General features: G+C 58.7%; 1 protein-coding gene across 1 annotated transcript in view; it reads right to left on the bottom strand.

The window, feature by feature from the left end:
- TMEM104 (transmembrane protein 104) overlaps window positions 1–25130 on the bottom strand; it is a 71592-nt gene that overhangs the window by 13663 nt on the left and 32799 nt on the right. Inside the window, exons 6-9 of the mRNA NM_001435039.1 lie at window positions 24934–25011; window positions 21186–21285; window positions 20636–20744; window positions 931–1024 (exon numbers count right to left, since the gene is read on the bottom strand). Coding sequence (NP_001421968.1) covers window positions 931–1024; window positions 20636–20744; window positions 21186–21285; window positions 24934–25011 — 381 coding nt within the window. The remainder of the gene's footprint in view (window positions 1–930; window positions 1025–20635; window positions 20745–21185; window positions 21286–24933; window positions 25012–25130) is intronic.

The following is a 25130-nucleotide window of genomic DNA, read 5'->3' on the forward strand; positions in this document are numbered from 1 at the left end:
AGCGCTGGGAGCTCAGCGCAGCCTCTGCGGGTGGAGGCGGGTCTGACCCGAGCTTGGGGCCGCCTGGTGTCCGTGCCAGACACCCACCCTTTATTTACCGTCAGCCTCCTCTCTCCCTCCTACAACCTCTCTCCTCTGACACAGGCACCGCTCACCACACACAGACAGGACCTCACACTACACGTGCCCCCCGGGGATCCTGGGGTGCTGGGGAGACCCCTCTGCCAGGCCCATCAACCAGAACAGCAACAGCATCTTTGAGACCAAAACCAGTGTGCAACTGATCCCAGAGCACCTGCCGGGGACGGGGGTGACGGTGACTGCACGCCCTCCGGTCGTGGGCCCAAGTGGGTCCCGGCCCTTCCGGGTGGCTGGCAGGACGGTGTCGGAAGTGAATGAACTCCCAGCTGCCGACCTGGTGTTGGGGAGACCCCCGAGCTCCCCCAAGGACAGTGGGGGTCTTGCTCTTTGCAGCGTCAGTTGGAAGGTACTATGGTGTTTTTTTATGCTCTAGTGGCCGGGGACTCAAGAGGTGGCCACCATGGCCCGCTGAGTTTTAAGGTTGTGTCGCGTGGCAGGTCTGTGAGAACAAAGAGCAGCTGCTCTCCTGCCCTGAAGGGGCCCAGCCCCATCCAGGCCTCTAGGAGCCCTGGAGCACTCCTCTGGGTGGTGGGGACCCAGTACAATCGGAACAAGTGGTCCTGGGCTGAGCCCCGCTTTTGCCCACATTACCTCGAGATGACTTGTCTTTTTTTGGGACAAAATTTGCGCACCAGTAAAAAGGCACAGAGTGCCTGCCTCCTCCCTGCTCTCCGGAGTCCACGGGAGCCCCCTCCACCTCCCAGCGCTGGCTGCGAGCCCGCGTGGCCGTCTCAGGAAGACTGGGAATGAGGGGAGCGAGGCAGACCTCGAGATGCTTGTCAGACTCACCGATCCATCTCATCAGGGACGTGAGGATCTGCAGGTACTTGGTCTTCTGGACGTCAAAGAAGGTGAAGGGTCCGAGGAGGAGCGTGAAGACGGCCTGGTGACAAAAACGAGAGTGAGGAGGTGCAGAGGCCAGGCGCGTGGCACCCCGTGCGTGTGGGGACGGCACACTGTTCACGCAGCCTCCAGCCATCCCCAGGGCCGCTCCTAACCCAGGTGTGCGCCGGGAGCGGTAGAGGCTCCCTGGGGTCAGGCAGCACCGCCTGGCGAGTTCCTGGGACCAGGGCTGCAAGAGAAACTGAGACCCGTGCGTGTCTGCTGTGCCTCACACTTGTGGTCCTGAGGCGACTTTCTAGGCAAATCGCAGGTTATCTCTTGGGGACATGGCCCTGCTTGCTTCTCTTCTCAGTAAGTGCTGACCGAGGGGTTCACGGGCCCGGCAGCAGGCTGGCATGAGCACTGGTTAGGAAGGTGAGGCTCCGAAACAAACCCCAGGTACATCCTGGGTTCTCACGGTTTACTGGGAAGAAAGGATGGTGGGGTGGGGACGCAGGGGCCCCGATGACCCGGCGCAGTGGGAAGGACACCATCCTGAATGGTTCAGAGGACAGGATTAATCAGGATGTTGGTAATCAGCAACCTCTTGAATTCTGAGAGAAGGTGAAGCCTGGAGAATCGGAGCCAGTGTCTCCCAGGGCAGAGCCACAGAGAAACATCCTGGACCAGGAAGAGCAGGAAGCCCTGAGTGGACAGGTGTTGGGGGTGGGAGCCGTGGGGGTGCCGGCACTGGCCCCCCCTCTGCCCTTCCTCTCTGGGGAACAGGGAGAGCAAGTGCTTCCTTAGGGGGAAAACAGAAGAGAATTCACACCCGGCCTTAGAGAACTGGGATCTGTGGAAACTGAACCCCCTCTACAAAAGAGAACAGGGAGGCGGATAAACGTGGCCCCATGGAGACTGGGGCTGGGGACGGAGGGAAGCTGAGGCTCTCCATGCCAAGCCGGCTGCTCCGAGAGCGGAGCGATTAGAAGCTGCTGGGTGGAGTTACAGGATGGCACCATTTCCAGTCTGCCACTCGGAAGTGGCAAAGCGGCGGAGGCGGCAGACCTTATTAACATTTACAGTGAGCCATTTTATCACGTTAATGCTAATGACGCTTGCCAGAGATGCAGGGTTCGCTTTGGGGGAGTCGGGGCTGGCCCTGGGATCCCGGTGAACACATCCTAGCTGCTTGGCCTGGTGGCCAGTCCCTGGCTCCCCCGACGGGGGTGGGGGTTAGCCCGTTCCCCGACCCCGACTCCGCCCCGCCTGGAAGGGGAGCAGGATGTGGGAGAGGCTGTGACCGCTCATCCAAGTCCATTATCACTGTGAGAATGACAGGAAAGACTGAAGCGCCGCTTAAGCAAGGGCTCTAATTAGCTGGGGTGGGTACGGCCTCCTGGCAGTCCCCCGGGGCTGGGAGACTTCTGGAAGGAGCTTCCTTCCGGGGGGCCGACAACCAGCCCTGCTTCCGCTCTGGAAGAAGCAGCGGTTTCAGCAGGCGGGGTGATGGGGGAGGCAGAGGACAAGGGTTCCCGAGCAGTCCTTGCTGGTCCCCCTGTGGCCTGGGGACACAGGGAGGTGACAGTCACCCAGTCGTGTCCGATTCTTTGCCACCTCATGGACTATAGCCTGCCAGGCTCCTCTGTCCATGGGATTCTCCAGGCAAGGATATGGGTTGCCATGCCCTCCTCCAGGGGATTTTCCCAAGCCAGGAATCGAACTCTGGTCTCCTGCATGGCAGGCATGGCCTGGGGACACGAGAGGTGTGGGATCAACAGCTCCCGGCCAGCTGAGCCAGTCTGTCTGCAGTGCCATCAGCAAGTCATTTAGGAAAATTACCACCTCAGGGAAACTTTCCACTGATGAATTTCTCTTTTGAAGGATGGGGGTGGGACAATCACGTGGAAAAACATGGACCGAGCCACCTGCCATAAACGTTCTCCAATGACCCTGGGCTGCTTGAAACTAGACTGTGGTGTGCCCGGGCCAGGAGCTGGGGTGTTTCACTTCTGACCTACGATACCTCCAGCTGTGGGTGCCGGACATATTCGTGGTGGGTGGCTTATGGTGGGGGTCAGAGCTTATCTTGGAGGCCTAAAGACTGGGTTTTAGAAGGTTCTACTATGTAAAAACAAGGAGATCACAGAACCCGCCCTGCAGGCAGGCGGGGAATTCTGCTGCTGTGGGCCGCCCTAGGTCTCCTCTCCAGGAGGGACCCTGTCTTCATCCTCCTCCTCAGGAAATACGTCAATATCCTTTTACACACGTGGCCCCATTGCATACCCCCCTGTAGACGGGACTCTGCCGAGAGACCCTTCGTTCAAAGGGACGGAGCACACAGACACACCTCCCAGGGCAGAGTCTGGAAGTGTACGCGAGGTGCCCACCGAGTGCCAGGAAGCATGAGTCAGGCTGGGAACGGGGGTCCAGCCCTGCCGGGCTCTTTGGGGTCCACGTGCGTGACAACAGGTCTGTCCCCAGGCTGGGGGCAGGTGGTGAAGGGCTCTTTGGGGAGATGAAGTCAACAGCTGTGACATCTGTGGCTGGACAGCAGCTGGAATGTGCTTTCTTTATCCCCCCAAGTCGGGACCATAGACCAACCGCAGGGTCAGGGAAGATGTAGGGCCAATGGGCAAACAGCAGCCCCCATGCGGGGCGGAGCTCACGCAGCACTGGGAGCCCAGACCGAGACACGGCGCAAGCTGGGGCTAATTCAGGAACAGGTGTTCTCTGCAAATTGGTTCAGCCAGACTTGGCGTCCAGGGTGCGTGGCCTCACCCCGGTGCAGCTGCGAGGTCTGGGCAGGGGAACGGCCCCAGGGTCCCGGGGGTCCTGCCGGCCCGAGCTCACTGCTAGATGCTGAACAGCCACGCGTGGCACTGCCTGTCTTCCCTTCTCTTTTTACCCAAAGAAGGAATGAAAAGGCAGGAGACAGTCTGTCCTCCTGGGTTTTCCTGTCCAGCCTGTGTGACATTATAAATTAGCTGGCTCCCCGAGCCATTTCCAGACACCCAAACGCCATTGATCAGTTCAAGTTCGGGATCTGTTCAAGGACTCTCCAAGTCAGACTCATTACAGGAGGCAGGGACACCAACTGCTGTGGCCAAATGTGTTTCTTTAAAAAAACAAACAAACAAAAAGAACGAATTCTTTGGTCTCTAAATGAAACCTTTGAATCGGTCACGGGAACAAAGTCCGAGACCCGGGAGGGTGCAGATGGGGCTGCGTGTGGGTCTCTCTTGTCCAGCTGGTGAGTCGAGACGCCCACCGAAGGCACGGAGTCCCGGGGGGGTCCTGGTGGACAGGAGGTGGCTCACGTCCCTGGCACGCTTGGTCATGGCTCTCGCGATGTCCCGGGGGGGCTCGGTGAACTTGACTGGGAGTCTCAGCACTCGACAGGCTGCCTCTCCACCTGTGTCCCCAGGCAGGTTAAGGGTGCCACCCACCTCCGGCTGCTCCCACGACCCCCGAGTCCTTCCTCACTGTGCTCATGTCTGGCAGCTGCTGTAACCTGGTGGCTTAAAACCACAGGAGTGTGCTTTTTTACAGTCTTGGAAGGGACACAGGGAGCCTGGGAGGAGTCAGAGGTGTGTGTGTGTGGTGGGGGGGTCACAGTGTTAACAATGCATAATGTAAGAGGACACAGGTGGGCAGAGGGCTGGCGGCTGGGACTGGGGAGACGTCTGGAGCCCCGTGTCCCTGTCGTGATCCCTCCCGGGCCCGAGCTCGCTGGCACCCATGTCCCCTCCCCACACTCAGCCCCAAGCACACCTGCTCATGCTCGACACGCACGCACGCACGGTTTCAGGGCCATCTGTAGCGCCACACCAGCTATACCTCCTGCAACAGGCGGCAGCGAGAGAACACCCTAGACGAGCAGCAGAATGGTCACCAGGCAGGGGCCGGGGCCTCCTTTGCTGATGAAGGGGCAGGGGGTCTGGAGAGGCCGGGTGACCCAGGAAGCAGTGGACGGGACTGGGTGTCTTCCGGCCCTGCCCCACCCCGCCGACCCTGTGATGCACACGCTCCCCGCTGTGTGAGGCTGCTTCCCCACCACGACACCTCCTCTCCCCACTTCCAGCTGGTTCTCACCCTCACGCCTCTCCCCTCGTGACTGCCCTTTCCCCTCCACCTTCCTTCTCTCTGTCACCTCTCAAGCCCCACTCAGGTGCCAGTCTCCCCCGCCCGATTTGCCAAGCATTTGTATCTTCACTGGGGGGGCTCCTGACTGAATCACCAAACGCACGTTGGGTACCACACCACTTAAATTCTTGTAGGTTCCCTGTTTTTTTTTTTTAAATATTTATTCGGCTGCCTCAGATCTTAATTGTGGCATGGGTTTAGTTGCTCTGGGGCACGTGGGATCCTCTCGGGCCAGGGATTGAATCCATGTCCCCAGCATTGCAAGGCGGATTCTTAACCGCTGGACCACCAGGGAAGTCCCTGGAGTTTCAACATGAAAGGCCAGCAGAGCCACTTGGCGTCTCCATGCTCTAGGACTGGAGGGGGCACTCAGACTTCTCTGTTAATCCAGCAGGGGTGATGGAGCAACAAGTTCTGGAAGGGTGAATGCTGCCTGATCTACCTAAACACACAGAGACCCTTGGGCGGGCTATGGAGGACACTGGGCCCTGGGGAGCCAGTTCACACATACCAAGGGCACAGCTGAGCTCTCTGGACTGATCCTGGAGGTCATTTCAAGTGACAAAGGACACAGATGCCTCGATCACAGGGCCGGCCTTGTTGGGGTTAAGAGTTAATTGGGATTAATGGCAACTCAGCACGAACCCATCCCTAAATGGGAACTGAACTTTCAACGTGTCCTTGAAGTGCAGTGAAGACATGCTCAAGGAGTCTATTTTTACTTCTCAAGTGGCTGTGAACGTTTTGGTTTGGAAGTTTACATCTTCCCAACTTGAATTACAACGTCTGATGACGCGGCAATGAGGAGGAGGTGTGCCCTGGGGCAGCGAGGGGCAGAGTGGGGGCCAGAGGCTTTGGGGCCACATGCTTAGGGTGGGGCCCTGTGTCCTGAGGGTGCCCCAGCTAACGGCGAGACCCCAGAGTGCTCGTGAAGGTCCCAGAGCGCATCGTGTGTGCAGAGAAGGTAGTCGGTGAACATCAGCCCTGGCCGCATCGCCCCAGCAAGGAGCAGCACTCCCTCGTGGGAGGGTGGTGTGAATTCCACCTGTCCTCCCAATGTGCTGGGACCGGGGAATGCGATACAACTGAAGCCAAGTGAGGAGCTCCTGCCACACAACGTTAGGTCAGGACTCTTCCTGTTGCATGACCTGCAGCCCGAGCGCTCTGCAGGGCAAGTTCACGTTCATCCCCATCGAGCGAAGGATGAACGTGTGGGAAGGAGAGCAGAGGCCCGTGCACGGCGCTCGGTGGAGCCCGAGCACAGCTCATCAGCCAAAACCCTGCAAGGAGAGGCAGCACCGCTGAGAGGAGGCCACCGGGACGCTGCAGCGGAACAGCACTCTCGCAGGAAACGGAGGCTGAGGTTTCAGAATGACACTCTCCCCCAGAGGATGGGCGGGGGCGGCTGATCCCGACAGCATGAGGAGCCCTGCTGTGGGAACAACAGGGCCCCTGCCAGGAGAGGCTGCCGGCCTTCAGACGACCAGTCCGGCCACGATGCGAGTGCTGCCAAGCTCTTACTCACTGATCCTTCAAATACGTTCGGCTGCTGGAGAAGGGGTGATGGAGTCAGACGGAGGCCAGATGCCTCTCCAGCCGCCGAATGAGCTGATTAGAGCAGGTCGCCATGGCTTAGGGTCCCTGGGTCCCTCCCTGGATTCCCCTCAAACCTCACCCAGGAGGTACCTGGGAGATGCTTGCTGAATAGAATGAAAGATTCAGGTGATGCCTGAAGACAAGAGTGGAGACTTGAGGCCCAGACACTCTAAAAAGGCTTCTGGAGCACAGAAGTCAGCTCTAGAAACCCGCTATCATCTCACGACATCTGCAGCAGAAAGCCAAGTTGGCTCATGTCAAACAATTCAGTCCCATTTGGACTGAGCGAGAGCTGAGACATGTTAACACCTGTGGCTCCCGTCAAAAGGCGAGTGCATGCTTGCTGAGGAGGCAGAGCCCAGGAGAGAAGGGCACAGAGCCAACAAGGAGCCAAAAGTTACAGGTCCCCCAGGGAGTTCTTCAACAGCCACTGGGCTACAGAACAGAGGCAAGAAACCAAACCCACATGGTGGGACCTCGACTGCCCATCAGACCTGGGAATTGGGGAGAAAAGACCTGTCCTCACGCCTGATTAACTCTGAAGAGGAGGCAACTCCAGGGGTGGCTTCCGGGCAGCAATGCAGACCGGCCAGGGAGGGGGGACCTGAAACACCTCTGCCAGAAGACGGGTGAAAACGCTATTTGTCTCTGAGACGGGGGAGCCTGGGAGAGTGATTTCAGGGAGGAGCCACGGAAGGGGTGGCTGCTCCCAACCCTGCACGCGCATTCAACTCTGCCTGTCCAAGCCCAGAGGATGTGAGTTCCGTTGGTTTGGGGTGGGGAGGGGGCGGCCTGGAAGAGAACACCCAAAAGGCCCTGGATGGAGCCGATGCGGCAACTGCCCGAGATGAGGGCTCCTGGGACCGCGTGTGCCATCCGAGAGGGGAGGGCGGGACACAGGCAGTCCAGGCCCCTGGGGGCAGCGCTCCCATCGGACCTGCGTCTCTTGTATTGGCAGGCGGGTTCTTTACCCCTGAGCCCCCAGAGAAGCCCGAACCAACATTACCAGGCACCTACTGAGCGCCCAAACACGACAACATCTTCCATATAAGATTGCTTTTTAATCCTGATACCCTACACACTAGCTATTGTCTTCATTTTGAAAACAAAAAACAAAAAAAAAAACAACTGAGGCTGAAGAGGACTAATTAACTTGTCCACGATCTCGTAACAACCAAGACAGCTGAGACCAGAGGCTGTCTGTATCCAAGGCTCATTCTCTCTGCACAGCACTTGACCCCCTGCCTTGATTACGCCCCAGAGAAAGAGTCTCTCCAGGACCCGCTCCAAGGCTGGCTCCCGGAGGGCCGCGGGCAGGAGGGCTGGGCCGGCCCAGTGGCATTAGCCTGGCACGGCTGCCGCCTCCCTCGCCCTCTGATTGGAGGACAAGCCTGCGCGCCTGTGTTGTCTCTTTCTCAGATGAAAAACCAGATGGTACCCGGTGGTGGGCAGGGTTCCAAGGATTTGATGCCAGAGCCTCAACCCTTGTGGTTTGGGTGTGTGTGTTAGAGAGGGAGATAAATATTGTGGAAAACCCACGCAGTCACTCACTCAATGATGATAAGCCCCGGGGTTTATAAAGGACAGCTTGGCTCCTTACAAGTGTGAAAAGAGAGATGGGGCGGTGGCGGTGGTGCACACCCACAATGCCAGGTGAAAGACTGAGGGGCCTGACCTTGCACGAGGTGGGCTTTAAGAACATGATGACAAGGAGCTGCGGAGGGTCGGGGCTGTGGGAGGACGAGGGAGGTGGGGTGAAACAGGTGGAAGGCTGGGGGCCCTGTGGGGGGAAGAGACCTGACTTTGGAGCCGGCACCCGTCCTAACGTTAACACTCCACTGCTCACGTTCCAGGTGACAAGGGGCGGCAGAGACAGACATGGGTGGTGAGCCCGCCTCCTGGAGACTGGATGGCTTCTGACTGCTCCCCGTGATCTGCAGCGCCTGCCCCCCGCAAAGACAGGGGGCCCCTAAGCCCTCAGTGAGGGGCAGCTTCCGTCCCGGCAGTGAGGAGCGGAGGACGGCCCAGGTCTCTGGGAAGGGGAGGGCTGGTTGGAAGAGGTTTTGAGGCTGGAACAGCGGCTGCCCACCTGAGGGGTCTCGTCCACTCGGACGCTCACAGAGCGCCCCCTCCCCCTTTGTGGCCGGCCTCACGCTGGCTCTGGACCCAAAGGTGGACAAGGCTCAGCTCCGAGCCTTGAGGAGCTCCCAGTGAAGCCAGGGAACTGCATGCGGATGAGTCTGATTAACGCCACGGCACGGGGTGTCATGGGGGGAGCCCCTGATTCAGCCTGGAGTAAGTGAGTGCCTGTCAGACTCTGCAGCAAGGGGAAGGCACGTGAGGGGTGCAGAGCTGTGAGAAGTGCCCAGCGTCTGTGGGGGTCAGTGGCCAGTGAGGGTGAGGCAGTGGTGACAGAGAAAGTTCCAGAAGGGAGATTAGAGCAGACCATATTTCGTGGAGGAGTTTAGAGCTGCCTCACACAGAGAGAGGCATTCCTAAAGGGTCCTGAGCTGGGAAATGGCAGTCAGGTTAACCTTAAACCAGACTGAAAGAGTCAAAGACAGAAAAGCCTCATGACCTTGGGGCGAGCCTCATGTTGGGAGGCGGCCGGGCTGGATGGTGGGGAGGGGGCTGGTGAGGGGCACCTCTCCGTGGACAAGTGGTCCAGGCGCCCAGGGCTCCAAGGTGAGCCACCGAATCCCCCGGTGGGAGCCCTCCCTTTTTTCATGGGATGAGATCCGAAAAGGACTCGAAACACTAGAATTGGGAGTCCTGGGAGCTGGAGAAGAGAGGGCAGGGTGGGGATGTCCCCGTCCAGCTGGGCGCGGTGACAGCCGCGGGAAAACGCTGAGCTGGCCCTGGCGGGGAGCCCCGTGGAGCCAGGGAGGCACGTGAGCCCAGGGCAGGCTCCCAGGCAAGAAAACAGGCCTCAGGACTTCCCTGGGGGTCCAGTGGATAAGACGCCAAACTCCCACTGGGGGTCCGATCCCTGGTCGGGGAACATGCCGCCAGGTCTCGTAGAGGGAGGCAGGGTTTTTCTAACGGGCAGCAGGGTTTGAAAAGCTGCAGGAAAGGATGGCAACATCGCTCCCCAGGCTCAGCGAACCGAGGCACAGAGAGAACTTCTCAGGCACCGCGGGCCTGGTTCACCACGTCCCACTCTTCAGCTACTGAAATCTGTCTGCGGAGAACTGGAAACAGCTCTGGGTCCTGGTCTATTTCTGCTAGATGTCAAGGAACAAGAGAGGAGGGGGCACTTGGCAGTCCTCCCACCCCTGGGCCTGGCCAACTTATTACACACTGCCTCACAGACGCGAGGAAGCTGGAGGCACTGGCCGTGTGATCCTGGAGCTGGGGAACAGTTGTCGGGGCCAGGCTGGGATCCACTGGGCCTTACGGGTCCTCAGAACGGGAGGCCTTGAGGGGAACAGGCGGGCGGGTATCACTCTGCATCGTGGACTGTGTTAACGGAAGGTGGGGACCCTCTGGGCCGTCAGTCCTGCCACTCGGCTCTCTTGGGAGAAAGCACCCATATCCCCAGCCATGCAACCCTGGGCTGGATGGGCAGTGAGCCCCGTGGACCTCAGGACCCGCACGGCTGTTGGTGCCTCCAGGAACCGGCTGGCATCTGACTGCTTCTGCTTCAACCCCCGCCCGCCCAGGGACAGGAGGTGGCAGAGCCATTGCTGCTGGCACCTCGGCCGGATGTGTGGGCACCCCACGCAACTCTCCCCTCCCCCAATCTCTGCACAGGGAGAGCGGGTGCTGGGAACTGGGCTCTTCATGGGGGCTGGAATGGAGGAAGTTGGGTGCCTGGACACAGGAGCCCTGCAGCAAGCAAGCACGGGCGGCTGGCTCCACCCCTGCCCTGCAGATCACTGACCTCCAAACAGTCAGGAAAGGGCAGGACTCTTTGCTGGGTGCCCAGTAACCTTGGACGTGGGGAGGGGAGCTGGCTGATCAAGGAGCTCTGTCGAGTTGGGTATGAGAAATCTGGCTGAAGACCCCTGGCTTCCTCCCTGGTGGATGGTCAGAGCCCAGAGGCCTCTCCATGGGGCTGGCACGCTGTGGCTCCGGGAGGAAGCACCACCCGCAGGGGCCTGATGGCCAAGGCGGCAGAGGGATACCGCCGGAGGGCCCCCTGTCTTGGGGATGCTGAGAGTCTGAAAGCGGCCTGATGAGGGCAGCAGAGCGGCTGCGTCCCTGTCGGGGAAGAGTCCAGATGCCATGGAGCAGCTAAGCCCACGCCCCACCACCACTGAGCCTGTGTGCTGCCACTACTGACGCCCGAGCACGGAGGAGGCGTCACCTTCAGTCTGTGACTCGTGACGCCAGCCCGGAGGCCTGTGACGCCTGTCCGTTCGTTCCTGGGGGAGGCTCGGTTCGGGAGGGCCCTGACCCCCACCTCCCTGGCCGAACCTCGGGAAGCAGATCCATGGGAGACCAGGGCAGGCCTCTCCCAGGGAGGCTGGGTGTCGGCAAGACCACGTACCGCTGCGAGAGGGCCTCAGCCAGCCGACTTTCTCAAGGGGGAGAGGACCCAGAGTCACCCTTGGAACCGGAAGTGCCGATTCCTGGGCCTTGCAGTCTGAGATGCTGCTACAGTAGGTCTGGGGTGTCACCTAGCAATGTTTTTTTTTTTAATAATTTAAATTTATTTTTGGTTGCACGGGGCCTTCGTTGCAGGCTTTCTCTAGCTGCGGTGAGTGGGGCTACTCTTCTCTTCAAAGCGTGGGCTCCAGGTGCACCAACCTCAGCAGTTGCCACTCCCGGCCTCAGTAATTGTGGCGCGTGGGCTTAGCCACTCCATGGCATGAGGACTCTTCCCGGACCAGGGATCGAACCCATGTCCCCTGCGTTGGCAGGCGGACTCTGACCCACTGTACCATCAGGGAAGTCTAGGAATCTATATTTTTCATACGTGCCAGTGATCCTGGAACCAAGCTCTGAGACCCAGTGGAGTGAGACCTGTGTCCTGACCCGGGGAGAGGGAGGGCTGAGCAGCGTTCCTGGAGGCCGGTGACCTGTCCCTGGGGTGGAGGGCAGCCTCCTGAAGGGCAGTGGATGTCACAACTTGGTCGGGGAGGGGGCAGTCGGTGAGGCTTCCAGCCATGATCAGCACCCAACCTGGCCCACCGATCACGTCCCTCCTCCTGTCAAGGTTTCCAGAGAACATCTCAATCCGCAAGTTCTTCCCGGAGCTCAACTCAGAGGCCCTGCAGTGCCCTGTGACCTGTCCTTCCGCCTTCATGCAGCATCTGCTCGGCGACGCCCTCTGCAGCACCCCTCTCGGCACTGCGAGCCTGATTAAAACGTGCCTTGGTCTACTCTAACCCATGAGAGAGCCCGCCCACGTGCTAATTAATCAAATGTCATCACTGATGTGCACCCTAACTGCTCAGCCCCGTCTCATCGCGCCCGAGTCCCAGGCACCTCTCTGCTGCCTGCACTTCCTCTGGGGTTCTCTGGCTCCTGCGTTCTCCTAGGGGCCGGCCTGCAGGCTGGGGGACGCGCCCTCAGGTACCTTCAGCCCCTGCCCGGTTTGCAGGGCCAGCACCACTGGCTGGGACACCAGCCACACGGAGGAGCGCAGTTATTACTTTAGAAGGAGTGCTTTATTTAATTAAACCATTACTGCCAGGGCCCTGGGGCACTGTTTAGAAAGACAGCAGATTCTGCTTAGAATAGACACCCTGTAACAGAGAAAACATTGCTCAGGGAGGGGCACGGCCTCCCAAGTCAGCAGGGCTGTTGCAAGGACTATGGACTCATCTGTGCCCCGGAGCAGCGGAGAGACCAGAGCAGAAGGAACACGGTTCGGCATATACAGCTCTGATCCTAGTTAGCACAGAGTATTTAAGAACAACTCATATTATCCTTAGAACTCCTGAGAGGCTGCGATGCTTCCTTGACCACAGTTCATTCCCAGACTTTTTGGGAAATGAAGCCAAAAAAAAAAAAAGAGCAAGGGAGAGTAGAGACCTGAAATTGACAGCTGGGGCATTTCCTTAAAGAATACAGAGTCTTTTTTTTTTTTTTTTTAAGCTGTTTGCCCAGAAATGGGAGGTTTTGGAGCAGAGGGGATACAGAGATGACCAGAGCTGGAGGATTTTGGGAGCTTTCCCGGAGAGGCGTCTTCTTTTTTTCAAAATGAATTAATTCGGTTGTGCTGGCCCCTAATGTGACATGTGAACTCTTAGGTGCAGCATGCACGTAGGATCCAGTTCCCTGACCAGGGACTGAAGCCTGGCCCCCTGCATCGGGAGCTTGGAGTCTTAACCACTGGACCACCAGGGAAGCCCCTGGAGCAGCTTCTTGAGACGACTGCCTGAAAACACACCACACACACACACACGGGTCAGTGGCCAGGAACCACCCGAGGTGCTCGTGAAGCAAGGAGAACCAGCTTTCTTACCCTCTGATCTCGCTGAGCACAAATAGAGAAGCCTGGCACTCAGGGTGTGCCTGAGATCAGTGTGAAGCGTGGATAAAAATGGTCCAGGAAGAGGACAGTGCAGAAGGTCCCCAGCGGGGATGAACACTCCCCACAGAGACCTATTTGGAAGTTTCCCAACCAAATTGGCCTGTGCATGAGCGTGGGCCGTGGATATATTCTTAATATGCTCCATGAAGCTTTCCTGGCTTGGGGCTGTGTGTGTGTGTGTGTGTGTGTCTCTGATGCCCACGCCAAATCCACATTGGCCTGTTTCTATACAAGCCCGGCTCTGGATTCCCACTTACACACGAACACGCGGATACTAGAATTTACCCAAGAGATGGGCTTCTAAACGTTCTATTTATAAATACTTAATTTTCACAGAACAGTGTTTTACACACACTAGGGAAACCAAGAACTCAAGAGAAACCTGCTGTGAGTCCTTCTGTAAAATAACAAACTGTTCTGTAACAAGTAATTACCCCTCGGAGTTTGTCTTTTACGTTGGGGTTTTCATACGACGGTCCTGCTTAGAAGCCGAGTCTGCCAGCAGCGCCCGCGACCGGCTGCGGCTCACAGATGACTTTCCTGTCAGTGCCCGTCTCTGGGCCTGGGGAACCGGGGGCAGGGAGAAAGGACGAGACACCAGACAAGCCAAACCGACAGCTCCCCACAGGCCCGGGGTATAAGCGGCCGGCGCCCAGGGCGAGTCCTGTTTGTAAGGACGCACTGGTTACTTTCCAGGCGACAGAGCGGGGGACGTTCCAACAGGGTCAGGGAGACACTGAAGCGGTCGTCAGAAGGGGGTCTCGGGAGCTGGAACTGAGCTCCCTTAGCCCAGCAGGATGGAAGGAAGGCAGAGGGTCCCAGCTCACCCGGGGAGCAGCTTCTGAGGCTGGGGGAGGGGGCGGTGGGGACTGTCTGTGATCCCGACTCCCGCCACTTGGTGTTTTTACTGGGAGCTGGGAGAGGGCGGCACAGGGGAGTCAGCTCCGTCCTCTAAGCTGGCGGGTCAGGCATCAGCCATCACAGAGGCAGGACGTGGGGCGTGATGGATGGCGAGCTTAACGCTGGCGGACAGAACCCATGTCCCCGAGAACCGCATTAAGAACAAAAACAAGCAGCTTCTCACTGCGCTGGAGGAAGCTGGGGCCAAACAACGCAGGGCACCAGGTTAGGGCTGGGGAGGGGGCGGGTGGGGGATCACTGTGATCCAGCGAGGGGGCGGGGGCGGGGGGCGGTCGCTGTGGTCTAGTGAGGGGCGCTACCCAGGTCTCCTCGGAAAGGTGAGGGCTGGTCTGGAGCAACGCTGGGCAGCGCTGGGCTGGCACTGGGCACAGGCACCAATGGGGGGTGACGGCTGCGGGCCCTGGGGGTGCCCTGACAGGAGCTCCAGAGACAAGCCATAGTGCTGGAGTGAGTGACAGTGTAATCTGAATTTCATTTAGAAAGGGCGGGGGCTGGCGTGGTGGAGGAAAGCATAGCAAAACACCAGCGGCCGCTCCCGGATGAGCCGGAGTGGCAGCTCCCCAGGAAAAGGAAGGGAGAAAAATGCAGGCCCGCCCCTGTGTTATCGATTTCCCTGAAAAAGAAGAGACAAGCTAATCCTTTAAAGTCAGTCATTTCAACCTGAGCGCTGGCCACTGTTTGAAGTTAGAATTTGCTCAACATCAGCGTCTGTCTGGGGAGTGCGTACACGTGGTCTTGGGGTGTGAGGCATAAATGTTTTCTTCCTAGAGACCCAGGATTGCAGGCTGGAAGCAGAGATTGGGCACTTGTGGGGGGTCCACACCCTGGGGCACAAGTGTTCCCGGGGGCCCAGAGGAGTTGGCGGACGACCACAGACCCCCACCAACTCAGGGTGGGCCCAGCCTGGGGTTGGGGGAGCTACTCCGCGGGCCACACCTTCAGGGGGTTGCCCAGCATGACTGGCGAAAGGGGAGGGACGGGTGAGGTGCAACAAAACCAGACTTCCAGGACGTCCCTGGTGGTCCGATGATTAAGAAACCACCCTGCAACGCGGGGGACACAGGAGTGACCCCTGGTCGGGGAACTAAGGCCCCAGGTGCCTCGGGGTGACTAAGCCCGCACGCCACAACTAGAGAGTCCACGCACTGCAGGAGGCAAAGGACCAGATGCAGCCACAAAAATTAGAACGAAACAAACCGACCTTCCTAGAGCCTCCAGAACGGGATGAGGCGCAGACACTGGGAGAGGAAAAGGAAGAGAAAGAAGACAGCGTCCCTGGTAGCCTAGGCAGGTCCCCAAACAGTCCCCCTCCTACAAGGGAGGCGTCTGGATGTCCCAGACCCTGTGAGGCCCCGTTGGCAACACCCTCCTTGCCCCAGGTGGCCAGGAACCTCGCCCAGCTTGTTCTGGTTTGGTGCTGGACTGAGTCCCGACCCTTGGGACTCAGACAGGGTGATGTCCCCAAACAAGGGACTACCGGGCTGTTTACTATGCTGAGGGCTCAGCTCTGGATTTGTGGATGGAGCCAACCCCTGACTCCTCCGTGGAGACGGCTCATCCTGCCAGCATGGTGCTCGCCCTCCGGGGCCACGCCTCCGGTCTCGATGGCCCCTGCTTCCTTCTGGGTCCCCCACCCTGTGCAAATCTGGGCACAGTGCTCACGCTATCTCCGTTGGAGTTGTGCTCTGGGGGTGCAGGCTGGTTTCCTGGGATGGTTCCCGACAATCCCCAGGTCCCATGAAGTCACCGCTGCCGCTGAAACTTGTTGTCTCACCCTGACTTTCCCTCCTTGCTGGTCCCAGAGCCTCTGGGCCACCTCCTGCCCCAGAACCAGTGAGAATAAACGTGCAAGGGTTGACAGCAGTGACCCATTTATTAGCAGATGCCACAGCCCCAGGGCACCGGGGCCGCTGCTGAAATAACAGAGCGAGAAGCTGTGGCAGGGAGGGGAGACGTCCTTGGGCAGATGTGCGGAGCTCCAGCTATTCAAGCGAATGGGAGAAGCTCTCTTGGCCACCAAGGACTGAGGGGCAGCAGGAAGACGGTGGGTCCGTCAGGCGGACGGCGGGACGTGCCAACACGGATCACCAAGCAGGCCCCATCCTGGGCAGCCCCGCCCTGACCTCTGCAACCATTAGGCTCCAGGACTGGTCAGCGGGTCCCTTCGTATCTGCGCCCTCATCTCTGCCTGAGCTCAGGCCCAGAAGGACCTTCAGCGCTAATCTGAGTCCGAATCAGACTGACCTGCTCCTTCAGGAGGAGATGGGGTGCAATGGCACCCCACTCCAGTACTCTTGCCTGGAGAATCCCATGGGCGGAGGAGCCTGGTGGGCTGCAGTCCATGGGGTCACTAAGAGTCGGGCACGACTGAGCGACTTCACTTTCACTTTTCACTTCCATGCACTGGAGAAGGAAATGGCAACCCACTCCAGTGTTCTTGCCTGGAGAATCCTGGGGACGGGGGAGCCTGGTGGGCTGCCGTCTATGGGGTCACAGAGTCGGATACGACTGAAGCGACTTAGCAGCAGCAGCAGCTCCTTTAGGAAGAAGAGTCCAGCAGGCAGAACCCCCCATCCCCCTGCAGACCCCAACACACACCCTGCTTCTTCAAGGGGTGTCTGGCGGGAGAGGCCCCTCTGTCTGGCAGAGGGTGGCTGCACTACCCTCCCGGGTCACCCGGACCCTCAAGGTGGATCTCCCAGCTCCTGCATTCAAGGCAAGCCAGGGTGACCTTGTCCTGGTCCAAAGCGGCCCGCAAGGGGCCCCCCGCCTGATGCTACCAGTTTGTGGCCGGGTCTCCAGCCAGGATGAGCTCCGCTCTGCCATCTGCGTGCCCGGTTCCGCCCGACCTGGCCTGCTGGGCGGCCGGTACCCCAGCAGCATTGATCCACTTGTGAGCAGTGGAGGTCGCTCCTACAGCTGGCTAGGAGCCCTCAGCGCTTGGGGAGTCCCACTGCCCGCCCAGGACTGCCCTCTGACACTCTCGAGGAGCTGACGCCGATGGGGCCCAGGGCGTGGGGTGCAAGTGAGGCTGGACAGGACCGTAGGAACAAGGACAAGACAGCCAGGCAGTGCCCTTGACTCGAGGGGACAAGCAACACACGTCCGTCCTGCTTCCAAGACACTCGGGACAGTCTGATTCCTGAACGGGACTCGTTTCCATACGACCCTGTCATTCAACAGTGGCCCCTGACTCCCCCTCACCGTGCAGGAGAATGAAATGCTAAATACTGACTTTGTTTCCTACCCAAGTCGGAGACACTGAGCAGAAAGAATCCCAGGATGCTCCCCAGCCTGCAGGCAAGGTTTCGGGTTTGAAAGCGCTGGGGCATCAACACTTTCCCATTTGATCCTTCAGAGGAGTGGGGTGGGGTGGGGTGGTGGGACTGGGGATGAGGCGGGGATCTGAGGATCAGATCCAGATGTTAACTTGAGTGGGCCCTCCAGACGGGGCCCAGGTCACCTCTGGCCCCAGCTGTGGCATCTTGCTGGGATGCCTGGGGGGCACAAGTGACTTGCGGGACCACCCCCGACTTTACAGCACCCTGTGGCTACTCCAAGGAGGGAGGAGACGGAGAAACTGACTCAGATCAGCTGCACTGGAATCACAGGACGTGGATGGAGCTCGCGGGCCAAGGGAGGGGAGGAGGAATTTTCCGTTCGTTAAGGTCAAGGGCTTCGGGGAGGCCACTGGTGGCTGCGGGCAGAGGAAGCTCCCTTCTCACAAGCACTCACGATGCACACACGGGCTGGCCTCCGAAGGCAGTTAATATCCTAAGTGTTCTCGTCCTGTGTGTGCATCTCAGCAGCATTCCCAGGGAGGCACAGAAGAGATGATTTCCAAGGACTTTCTAAAAGCTAAATCATAAAGTAGAAGCCAGACTATACTGGCCTGGAAAAGACAAAAAGTGGCTACCAGAGATCCTTTGAAACCGGCAGGCCGGGCAGACGCACGGTTTCCCTGAGACAAAGAAGTGACTGTGTCTGGAGTGGGAAAGGGACCTTAAACCCACCTGCTGTCTTGCTCAACGTGGCAGCAGAACAGCCGGCAGAGAGAACCACCACAGGGGCAGGGGTGGGGCTTCCCTGGTGGTTCAGTGACCAAGACTCCGCACTTCCAATGCAGGCGGCCTGGGTTCCATACCTGGTCAGGGGACTAGATCCCACCTGCCGCATCTGAGAGTACACATGCTGTTACTAAAAGGAACCCGCATGCTCCAACTGGGACCCACTGTAGCCAAATAAATATTTAAGAAAGGAAAGAAAGAGCGAGCTGTGGCGGGAATCTCTAGCCTGGAGGGACAATCTTCCAAACATGAATGACTGCGGCGGTGGGTGGGGGGCGGGAAGGCGAGGGAAAAGGATGCCCCTCGTCTCCCACGACCTAAGGGCCCACCTGATGGAGCAAGGACACAGGGGTGAGCCCTTCAGGCCAGACTTGGGAGGGAAGGCGCCGTTAGCACAGAGCGCCCAGGACCGAGGAAGGAAGCCCAGGTCGGCTGACCCCGTCCTCCAGTCACTGGGCCGCTTCCGACACACTAACAGGGGGCGGCCGGCACGGGGACGGAGCCCCCAGTGTTTAGGGTCAGAAGGCTCAGTGCTGCGGAGGCTGTGGACCCCGGGAGCCAGACGCGAAGTTGTGAAATAACTTCTGAGACGGCGCCGAAGTCCGCCTGCTTGGAGTTTCTCCAAACCAGGCAGAAGAGCGAGTCTGAACTGAAAACCTGAGTGAACAGAAGCCCCCAGCGGCAGTGGCTGGGGGAGATGGGAGGGTGTCAACACCCCGCAGGGGAAGGGCTCTGGTTCTGCTCGGCCTCGCCCCCCCGCCGTCCCAGCCTGTGTTGTGTGGATTGTGGGGGCCTGGTGGCAATTAGCGTCATGAGTTATAAGTGTAATATCTGGGAGATGAAGGCTGTAATTAATGCCTGTCTGCTTCCCTGAAGGGTTCCTTCTGTTTGCCCAGAGAGTTATTGAGATTCAGGAAGGGAGGCTTCCATCATGTGGAAGGTTTACAGGACTAAGAGAAAGAACGATTTAATAAGGCAATAATAATGGTGCTAAATAATTCACCGGGCCCGTGGCAGCAGCCGGCACTCCCCATGCTCCACGTCTGTTTTGCGGATGGGCGGGGGGACGTGCTGGATAGACCCTGCACAGCCTCCAACAGCCCCACCAGAGAAGGACCCACCTGAGGGGCTCCCCCGCTGACCCTCAGTCTTGGACCTGCCCCCAGGTCTGTGCTGAGCCTCTCGGACCCTTTCCTCAACCTCCTCTTTCTGCAACGTCGGTCAGAGATCCAGATGGGTCCTCACACTCACCGACGCTTTTGCTTATTCTATCAATCATGGTTTGTTGAGATGCTAAGAGGCTAACAGGCCTCCAGTCTTCTGGGGGCCCTGCGGAGTCCTCTGCCTGCCCCCAAGGCTGGGGAATGGAGGGGGGGTGCGGCTGGGAAAACCTGCCACCCAGGTCCCACTGGACCTCGGGTGAGATATAGTTCTCCGAGAAGACAGACTCCTGGCTGAAGCAGTCAGTCAGACTGTTCCAGAAACAGAGGAAAATGAGTGTCTCCCGGACCACAGGACTACCCTGGGGGCAGGTCTAGAGGGTGGGGCTAGGAAGGTGGAACCAGTCCTGGGGGTTAGCCGAATTCAGAGCTGAACAGCACAGCCTCGGCAGAGCTGTGGAACAGCTGGCAGGATGCAGACAATTAAGGGGCCGGCCCCCTGCCTCACGCTCCCCCTCAGCCAGGCGGCCACGTGTCAAGCTGTGTGTCACCTAACGCCCCTAAATCTGTGTCAGGGCTGAGGAGCACCAAGAGGAATTGGAGAGTCTTAACAGACGCTGCACACGCAAGAGGGAACCAGTTCTGAGTCCCGCCTGCAAACCAGGCAGAGACAGATACCCACCTCTGGTTTATTACCCGAGACTCATGGGGCGTGTCACTCAGCTCCACCTCTCTCCAACCCCCAACCTCTCCGCAATGGCACAAAGCAATCAAGACTGACGGAGCCTGGAGATTCATCTTCCCTTGTGTACAGGGAGCAGGGGAGACAGAGAGCAAGCGGGGCTGATCCCTCCTCGTGTGCGAAGCTGCCCGTAATCAGGGTCTCCATAAGACAGCTCAGTCCCACCTGCCCAGCCAGGAATCCTGGGATCCACTCACATGCTCGTGGGTTGGGAGGGTGGAAGGTCAAAACAGGAAAAGCTTCCAGAAAACCAGCCCGGGGCCTCTTAACGGGCTTTGCTGAGAGTGCCCTGAAACCCTGAGCTAAGTTTATGAGCGTTCGTCACCCTGGAGCTGGCACCGACCTGAATGCCAACTCCAGACCACATACGACAGAGGCCTGGTGGCCTGGACACTCTGAGGCTGGCGCTGTAGTGACACGATCCACCTTCCGACCAGGACCAAGAGCCGGGAACCAGCCGGGGTGTGGAGCTGTGTCGACGCTCCTCTCTGGGGAGAGCTCCAGCCGAGAGTGAAGGCGACTCACAGGCCCGGGTCCCCCCCGGCCGGCCACTCACCAGGTAGATGCGGTAGGCGTCCACGCGGCGCAGAGGCCCCCAGCACGGGTCCGTGTCGTTGTACTTGCTGTCGGACTCCACGCCGCACGAGTCGTTGCCCAGGGCGCTGCTGATGAAGAGAATGGTGGCTCTGTGTGGGCCTCCCTGCTTGGCCGGAAGCCGACAGAACCCGCCTTTGTCAATTGCGGGCACTCGCTGACCCCCAGGTCCTGCCCCGCACTGCAGCTTTGGGTCCCACGATCTGACCCTGCAGGCTTTCCCGTTTCTGGGGGCAGGCACCGTCCCCTAATTCCGCTGCACCGTTTCTCGGCCACTCGGGAGTCCCCGGTGGGAAGCCCGGTCCCCTTCCCAACGGGGCTGGGGAGGGACAGTGTCTCCGCAGGCCAGGACGCACGGCTGGCCGGGGCACGTGCAGAGAAGGGCCTTGGACACCGACCTGCTGGGGACGCTGATGGAGTAGCTCAGTGCTGGGCTTCCGCCCTGAGAAAACACCATCCTGACTGCCCGAGGGAGCCCGCCTGGCTGCAGCTGGCGGGGAGGGAACACTCACCAGGTCACCTGCATGAGGGAGAAGGGCACGGCTGCGGCGTAGATAGCCAGGTCCCCGTACAGGTAGATGATGATGCAGAAGTAGAACAGATTGACCCCCACTGGAAGCAACAGAGCCGTCGGTCAGGGAGCCAGCCGCCTGCCTGCTTTTCTCACGATGGCGGCTCGCTCTCCGAGCGGCGTGGGGAAGGCCTCCCCCAAGCCCTGCCTCTCATTCTGGCTGCCTACACTGTGATGCTGGCAGGGGACGCGTCTGCTCGTGACTGTCACCTGAGGGTTGGGGGGGCCAGGCTGGATCAGAGGTTCTGAACCCAGACCGGCTGTAGAGCGAGCGTGGGGCACACACCGGCCGCGGAGGACCTGGAGGCGTCTGCGCTCGGGACAGGCTGCCCAGTGAGGGCGGGCGGGGAGGAGGGGGCATGGCCCGAGGCAGGGGCCTGAACCCCAGGGCAGGCCTAGGCCAGGGCTCCTTTGCAGCCACATGCAGGGCTCCAAGAGAGAAGACTGAGGGACTGGAAAGCAAAAAGATAACAGGGAGCGGCCCAGCCCCAGAAGCTGAAAGTCACTCAGTCGTGTCTGACTCTTTGTGACCCTGTGGACTATACAGTCCATGGGATTCTCCAGGCTGGAATACTGGAGTGGGTAGCCATTCCCTTCTCCAGGGGATCTTCCCAACCCAGGGATCGAACCCAGGTCTCCCGCATTGCAGGCGGATTCTTTACCAGCTGAGCCACCAGGGAAGCCTGGAAGCTAAAAACAAGAGAGTAAAAAGCCCTGGATTCCCAAACACTGAGTGCTTCCTCCTGAATGTGGCCCATCACCAAGCACCCATGGGCGAGGCTGGCCTGGTATGCTCGGGGCAGGGAGCGGCTCACTTTCCTTCTTACTAGAATCACCTGCGGGAAGCATGCTGACGAGGAGGGTCCCTCTGCAGAGGCCAACCTTGGCTCTCTCCCCCAGGGAGGGGCCTGGACTAGGACCCGGGAGCTTGGCTCTGGTCATGATCTTGCAGCCTCATTTCCCGACCCTGGCAAGTCCCTGAGCGCCTCTAATCCTGTCCAGTGAGAAGAATTCAGCCCGGGTTAAATTCCACACGTGATTCTGGGTCTAAGGGCCAGGTGTAAAAGTGCTTTAAAAAAGCATCTGGGCCCTATGACCTCAGGGTCACGGCCCCAGACAGCCAGCCTCAAACTCCTGTTCAAACTGATGGCTTGTTTTTGGTGTCACTGATTTCAAGCTGCTGGTGTTGCTGAGAACAGAAAGAAAAATGAAGTGACAGTTCCCTTCTAATCCTGCTGGCTCCAAAGAGCCTCTGGGTCCCCAGGGGTGGTGGGAGGGGAAAGTCAGGGACAAGTTCCTCCTGGGCTATTTGAGATTATCTCTGCTCCTAGGAGTCTAGGGAGGGAAAGACTCAGAAGACACTGTTCTTGGAAGAACCCTGGAGGGCTTCAGAGAGCACCAACGGCCAAGCTCGGCGGCCCCTGGGGGTGGTCACCACTGCTCACCCGGGCTCTGAGTCCGGCTCCCCCTCAAGTCCTGTGGGGGGTGGGGGTCACCGCCCCTCCCCGCTCCCTGCCTTTCCTCCACCCGCACTGCACTCCTGTCAGCTGTTTATAAACTGCCACTGGCCCTCCCTGATCAATAAATTTCATTACCAGACACAAGGTAGGAAGATCCATGCACTTCCTTGAAGACCGCAGCGGCCAGGCCTGGCATTTCTAACTACAGGACTGAGTCTGGACCCCAGGGAGCCTTGTGTGGAGGGTGGCAGCCCTTCCAAAAGTAAGGGGACGATAGGTGAATTAGGATTGAGTTGAGCAGTGGTTCCAGTTTGGGGAAGGGGGTGGCGACTGTGCCCCCACCTCCTGCTGGGGACATTTGGCAAAGTCTGAGGACATTTTTGATTGTCAGGACTGGGCAAGTGCTACTGACCGCTAGTGGGGACAAGTCAAGGGTGCTACTCAAAGTCCTACAACACGCAGGGCAGGCCACACGGTGAAGAAGGGCCAAGCTGGAGAAACCCCGGAGCAGACGAGGGGAGGGAGTCCTGCACATCTGAGCTGCTCTCGAACGAGTATGTTCATTTTCTATCAGTTTCGGGTAACCTAGAAGTCTAGGCTGCGGGGCACACACACGCAACGATATAAAAAAACCTGAAACTTCAAGTTCCCAGAATTCTTATAAAGAAATCCGAGTGGACCGTAAATCACGAAGGTTAGGAAGGAGGTTTAAGAGGTGTATGCCCTCGCTTCGATGTGCATTCTGTTTCAGAAGCTTGCGTTTGGCAGGAGGCTGTGCAGTGGCAGTCTCTTATAATGAGACAGGGAAAGAGAGGCAGGACGAAAGCAGAGCACAGAGGGCCCAGACACAGCCGTCTCGTTCTGATGAGTTCCGAGAGTTCTCGCTGAGGCTGGTCCGGTGGGGAAGGGTGGAGGCAGGCTCTGGGATGACCTCGATCACCATCGCCCGTCACATCCCACCACAGTGATAAGTGGATGCTTGATGTCCTAAGAAATAGCCAAGAAGATTCTAATTTCCACAGTCCCTGCCTCAGCTCCAGCTCAGCACAGCCACATTCAAGACCGGAAACAGCCGGTGGAGACGCTCCCCTCTGCACAGAGCGGGGCTTGGACGAAGGGGCAGAAAAATCTCCCAAGGTAACTGCAAGGTCAAGCATTTCCTGAAATGTGTCCGACTCTCTGTGAAGGTTCGGGCATTACAAAAACTAAACCCTTTAACAGATCATCTCCCAGAAGAAGAAGATTTGGAATGGAGGCCTAAGATGTTGCCGGAACAACCGACATGGATGGCAGCATCTGAGCTGGCTGCTGTCCTTGCGATCCCACGGGGCAGCAGGTGGAGCACGCCGGGAGGTCACGATCAGCCTGCAGAGTCCAGACGGCAGCCCCGAGCACAGGCTCCTGGCGCCCTCTGCTGGCCACTGTGAAGGCACCCTCCCCACACACAGCCACACACCACCCTGCCATCACTGCAGGGGGGTGCTCTGAGCTGTCCTAGACACAAGAGTCCAGAAGAAAAGAGACAAGGCACAGGCAATCAAGAAAGAGGCAGAGAACCACCAGCCGCCTCCACTGGAAAGCTGTTTGGGACCCAAACTCTATGAGCCATAGTTGGTAGTGAAAGTCAAAGACGCTCAGTCGTGTCCGACTCTTTGTGACCCCATGGACTATACAGTCCATGGAATTCTCCAGGCCAGAATACTGGAGTGGGTAGCCTATCCCTTCTCCAGGGGATCTTCCTGACCCAGGAATTGAACCGGGGTCTCCTGCATTACAGGCGAATTCTTTACCAGCTGAGCCACAAGGGAAGCCCCCCTAGTTGCTAAGTTGTTTTTAGTGTCTGACTCTTTGCAACCCCATGGACTGTAGCCCACCAGGCTCCTCTGTCCATGGGATTCTCCAAGCAAGAATAGTGGAGTGGGTTGCTACTTCCTTCTCTGGGGGATCTTCCCGACCCAAGGATTGAACCCACGTTTCCTGCATTGGCAGGCGGATCCTTTACCACTAGCTGCTTTTTTACTCCTGATACACTGAACAGGGAGGGAACCAAGAGAACACCTTGAAGGGCTTCAGGCCTCCCAGCAAGGTGGCTTCTCAGGCCAAGAATCTGTTCCTCTCTCTCCCGTGCCCCGTCACCAGGTGAGGTGGAACCCCTGACCCGGGTGCCCCGGCCCGCGGGAAGGCACCAGCTTTCTCCGCCTGCTCCCCACGCAGAGAAAGCACCCTCACCTTTATTGAAGAACATGGAGGCCATCTGTCCCATCTCCACCCGGTCTGTGATCTCGAAAAGGTTTGATCCGCGTCTCTCTGTGGAGCCAAGAGGAAAGAGGGGGTGTTATTTTTTCCCATGAGGACAAGCTCCTAGGAGGGGTGCTGGGTTCGCTGAATCCTCCAGAATAATGAAATCCCAAGGGGCTCAAACTCTT

This window comes from Bos taurus, chromosome 19 (genome assembly GCF_002263795.3).
Source record: "Bos taurus isolate L1 Dominette 01449 registration number 42190680 breed Hereford chromosome 19, ARS-UCD2.0, whole genome shotgun sequence".
Classification (NCBI taxonomy): domain Eukaryota; kingdom Metazoa; phylum Chordata; class Mammalia; order Artiodactyla; family Bovidae; genus Bos; species Bos taurus.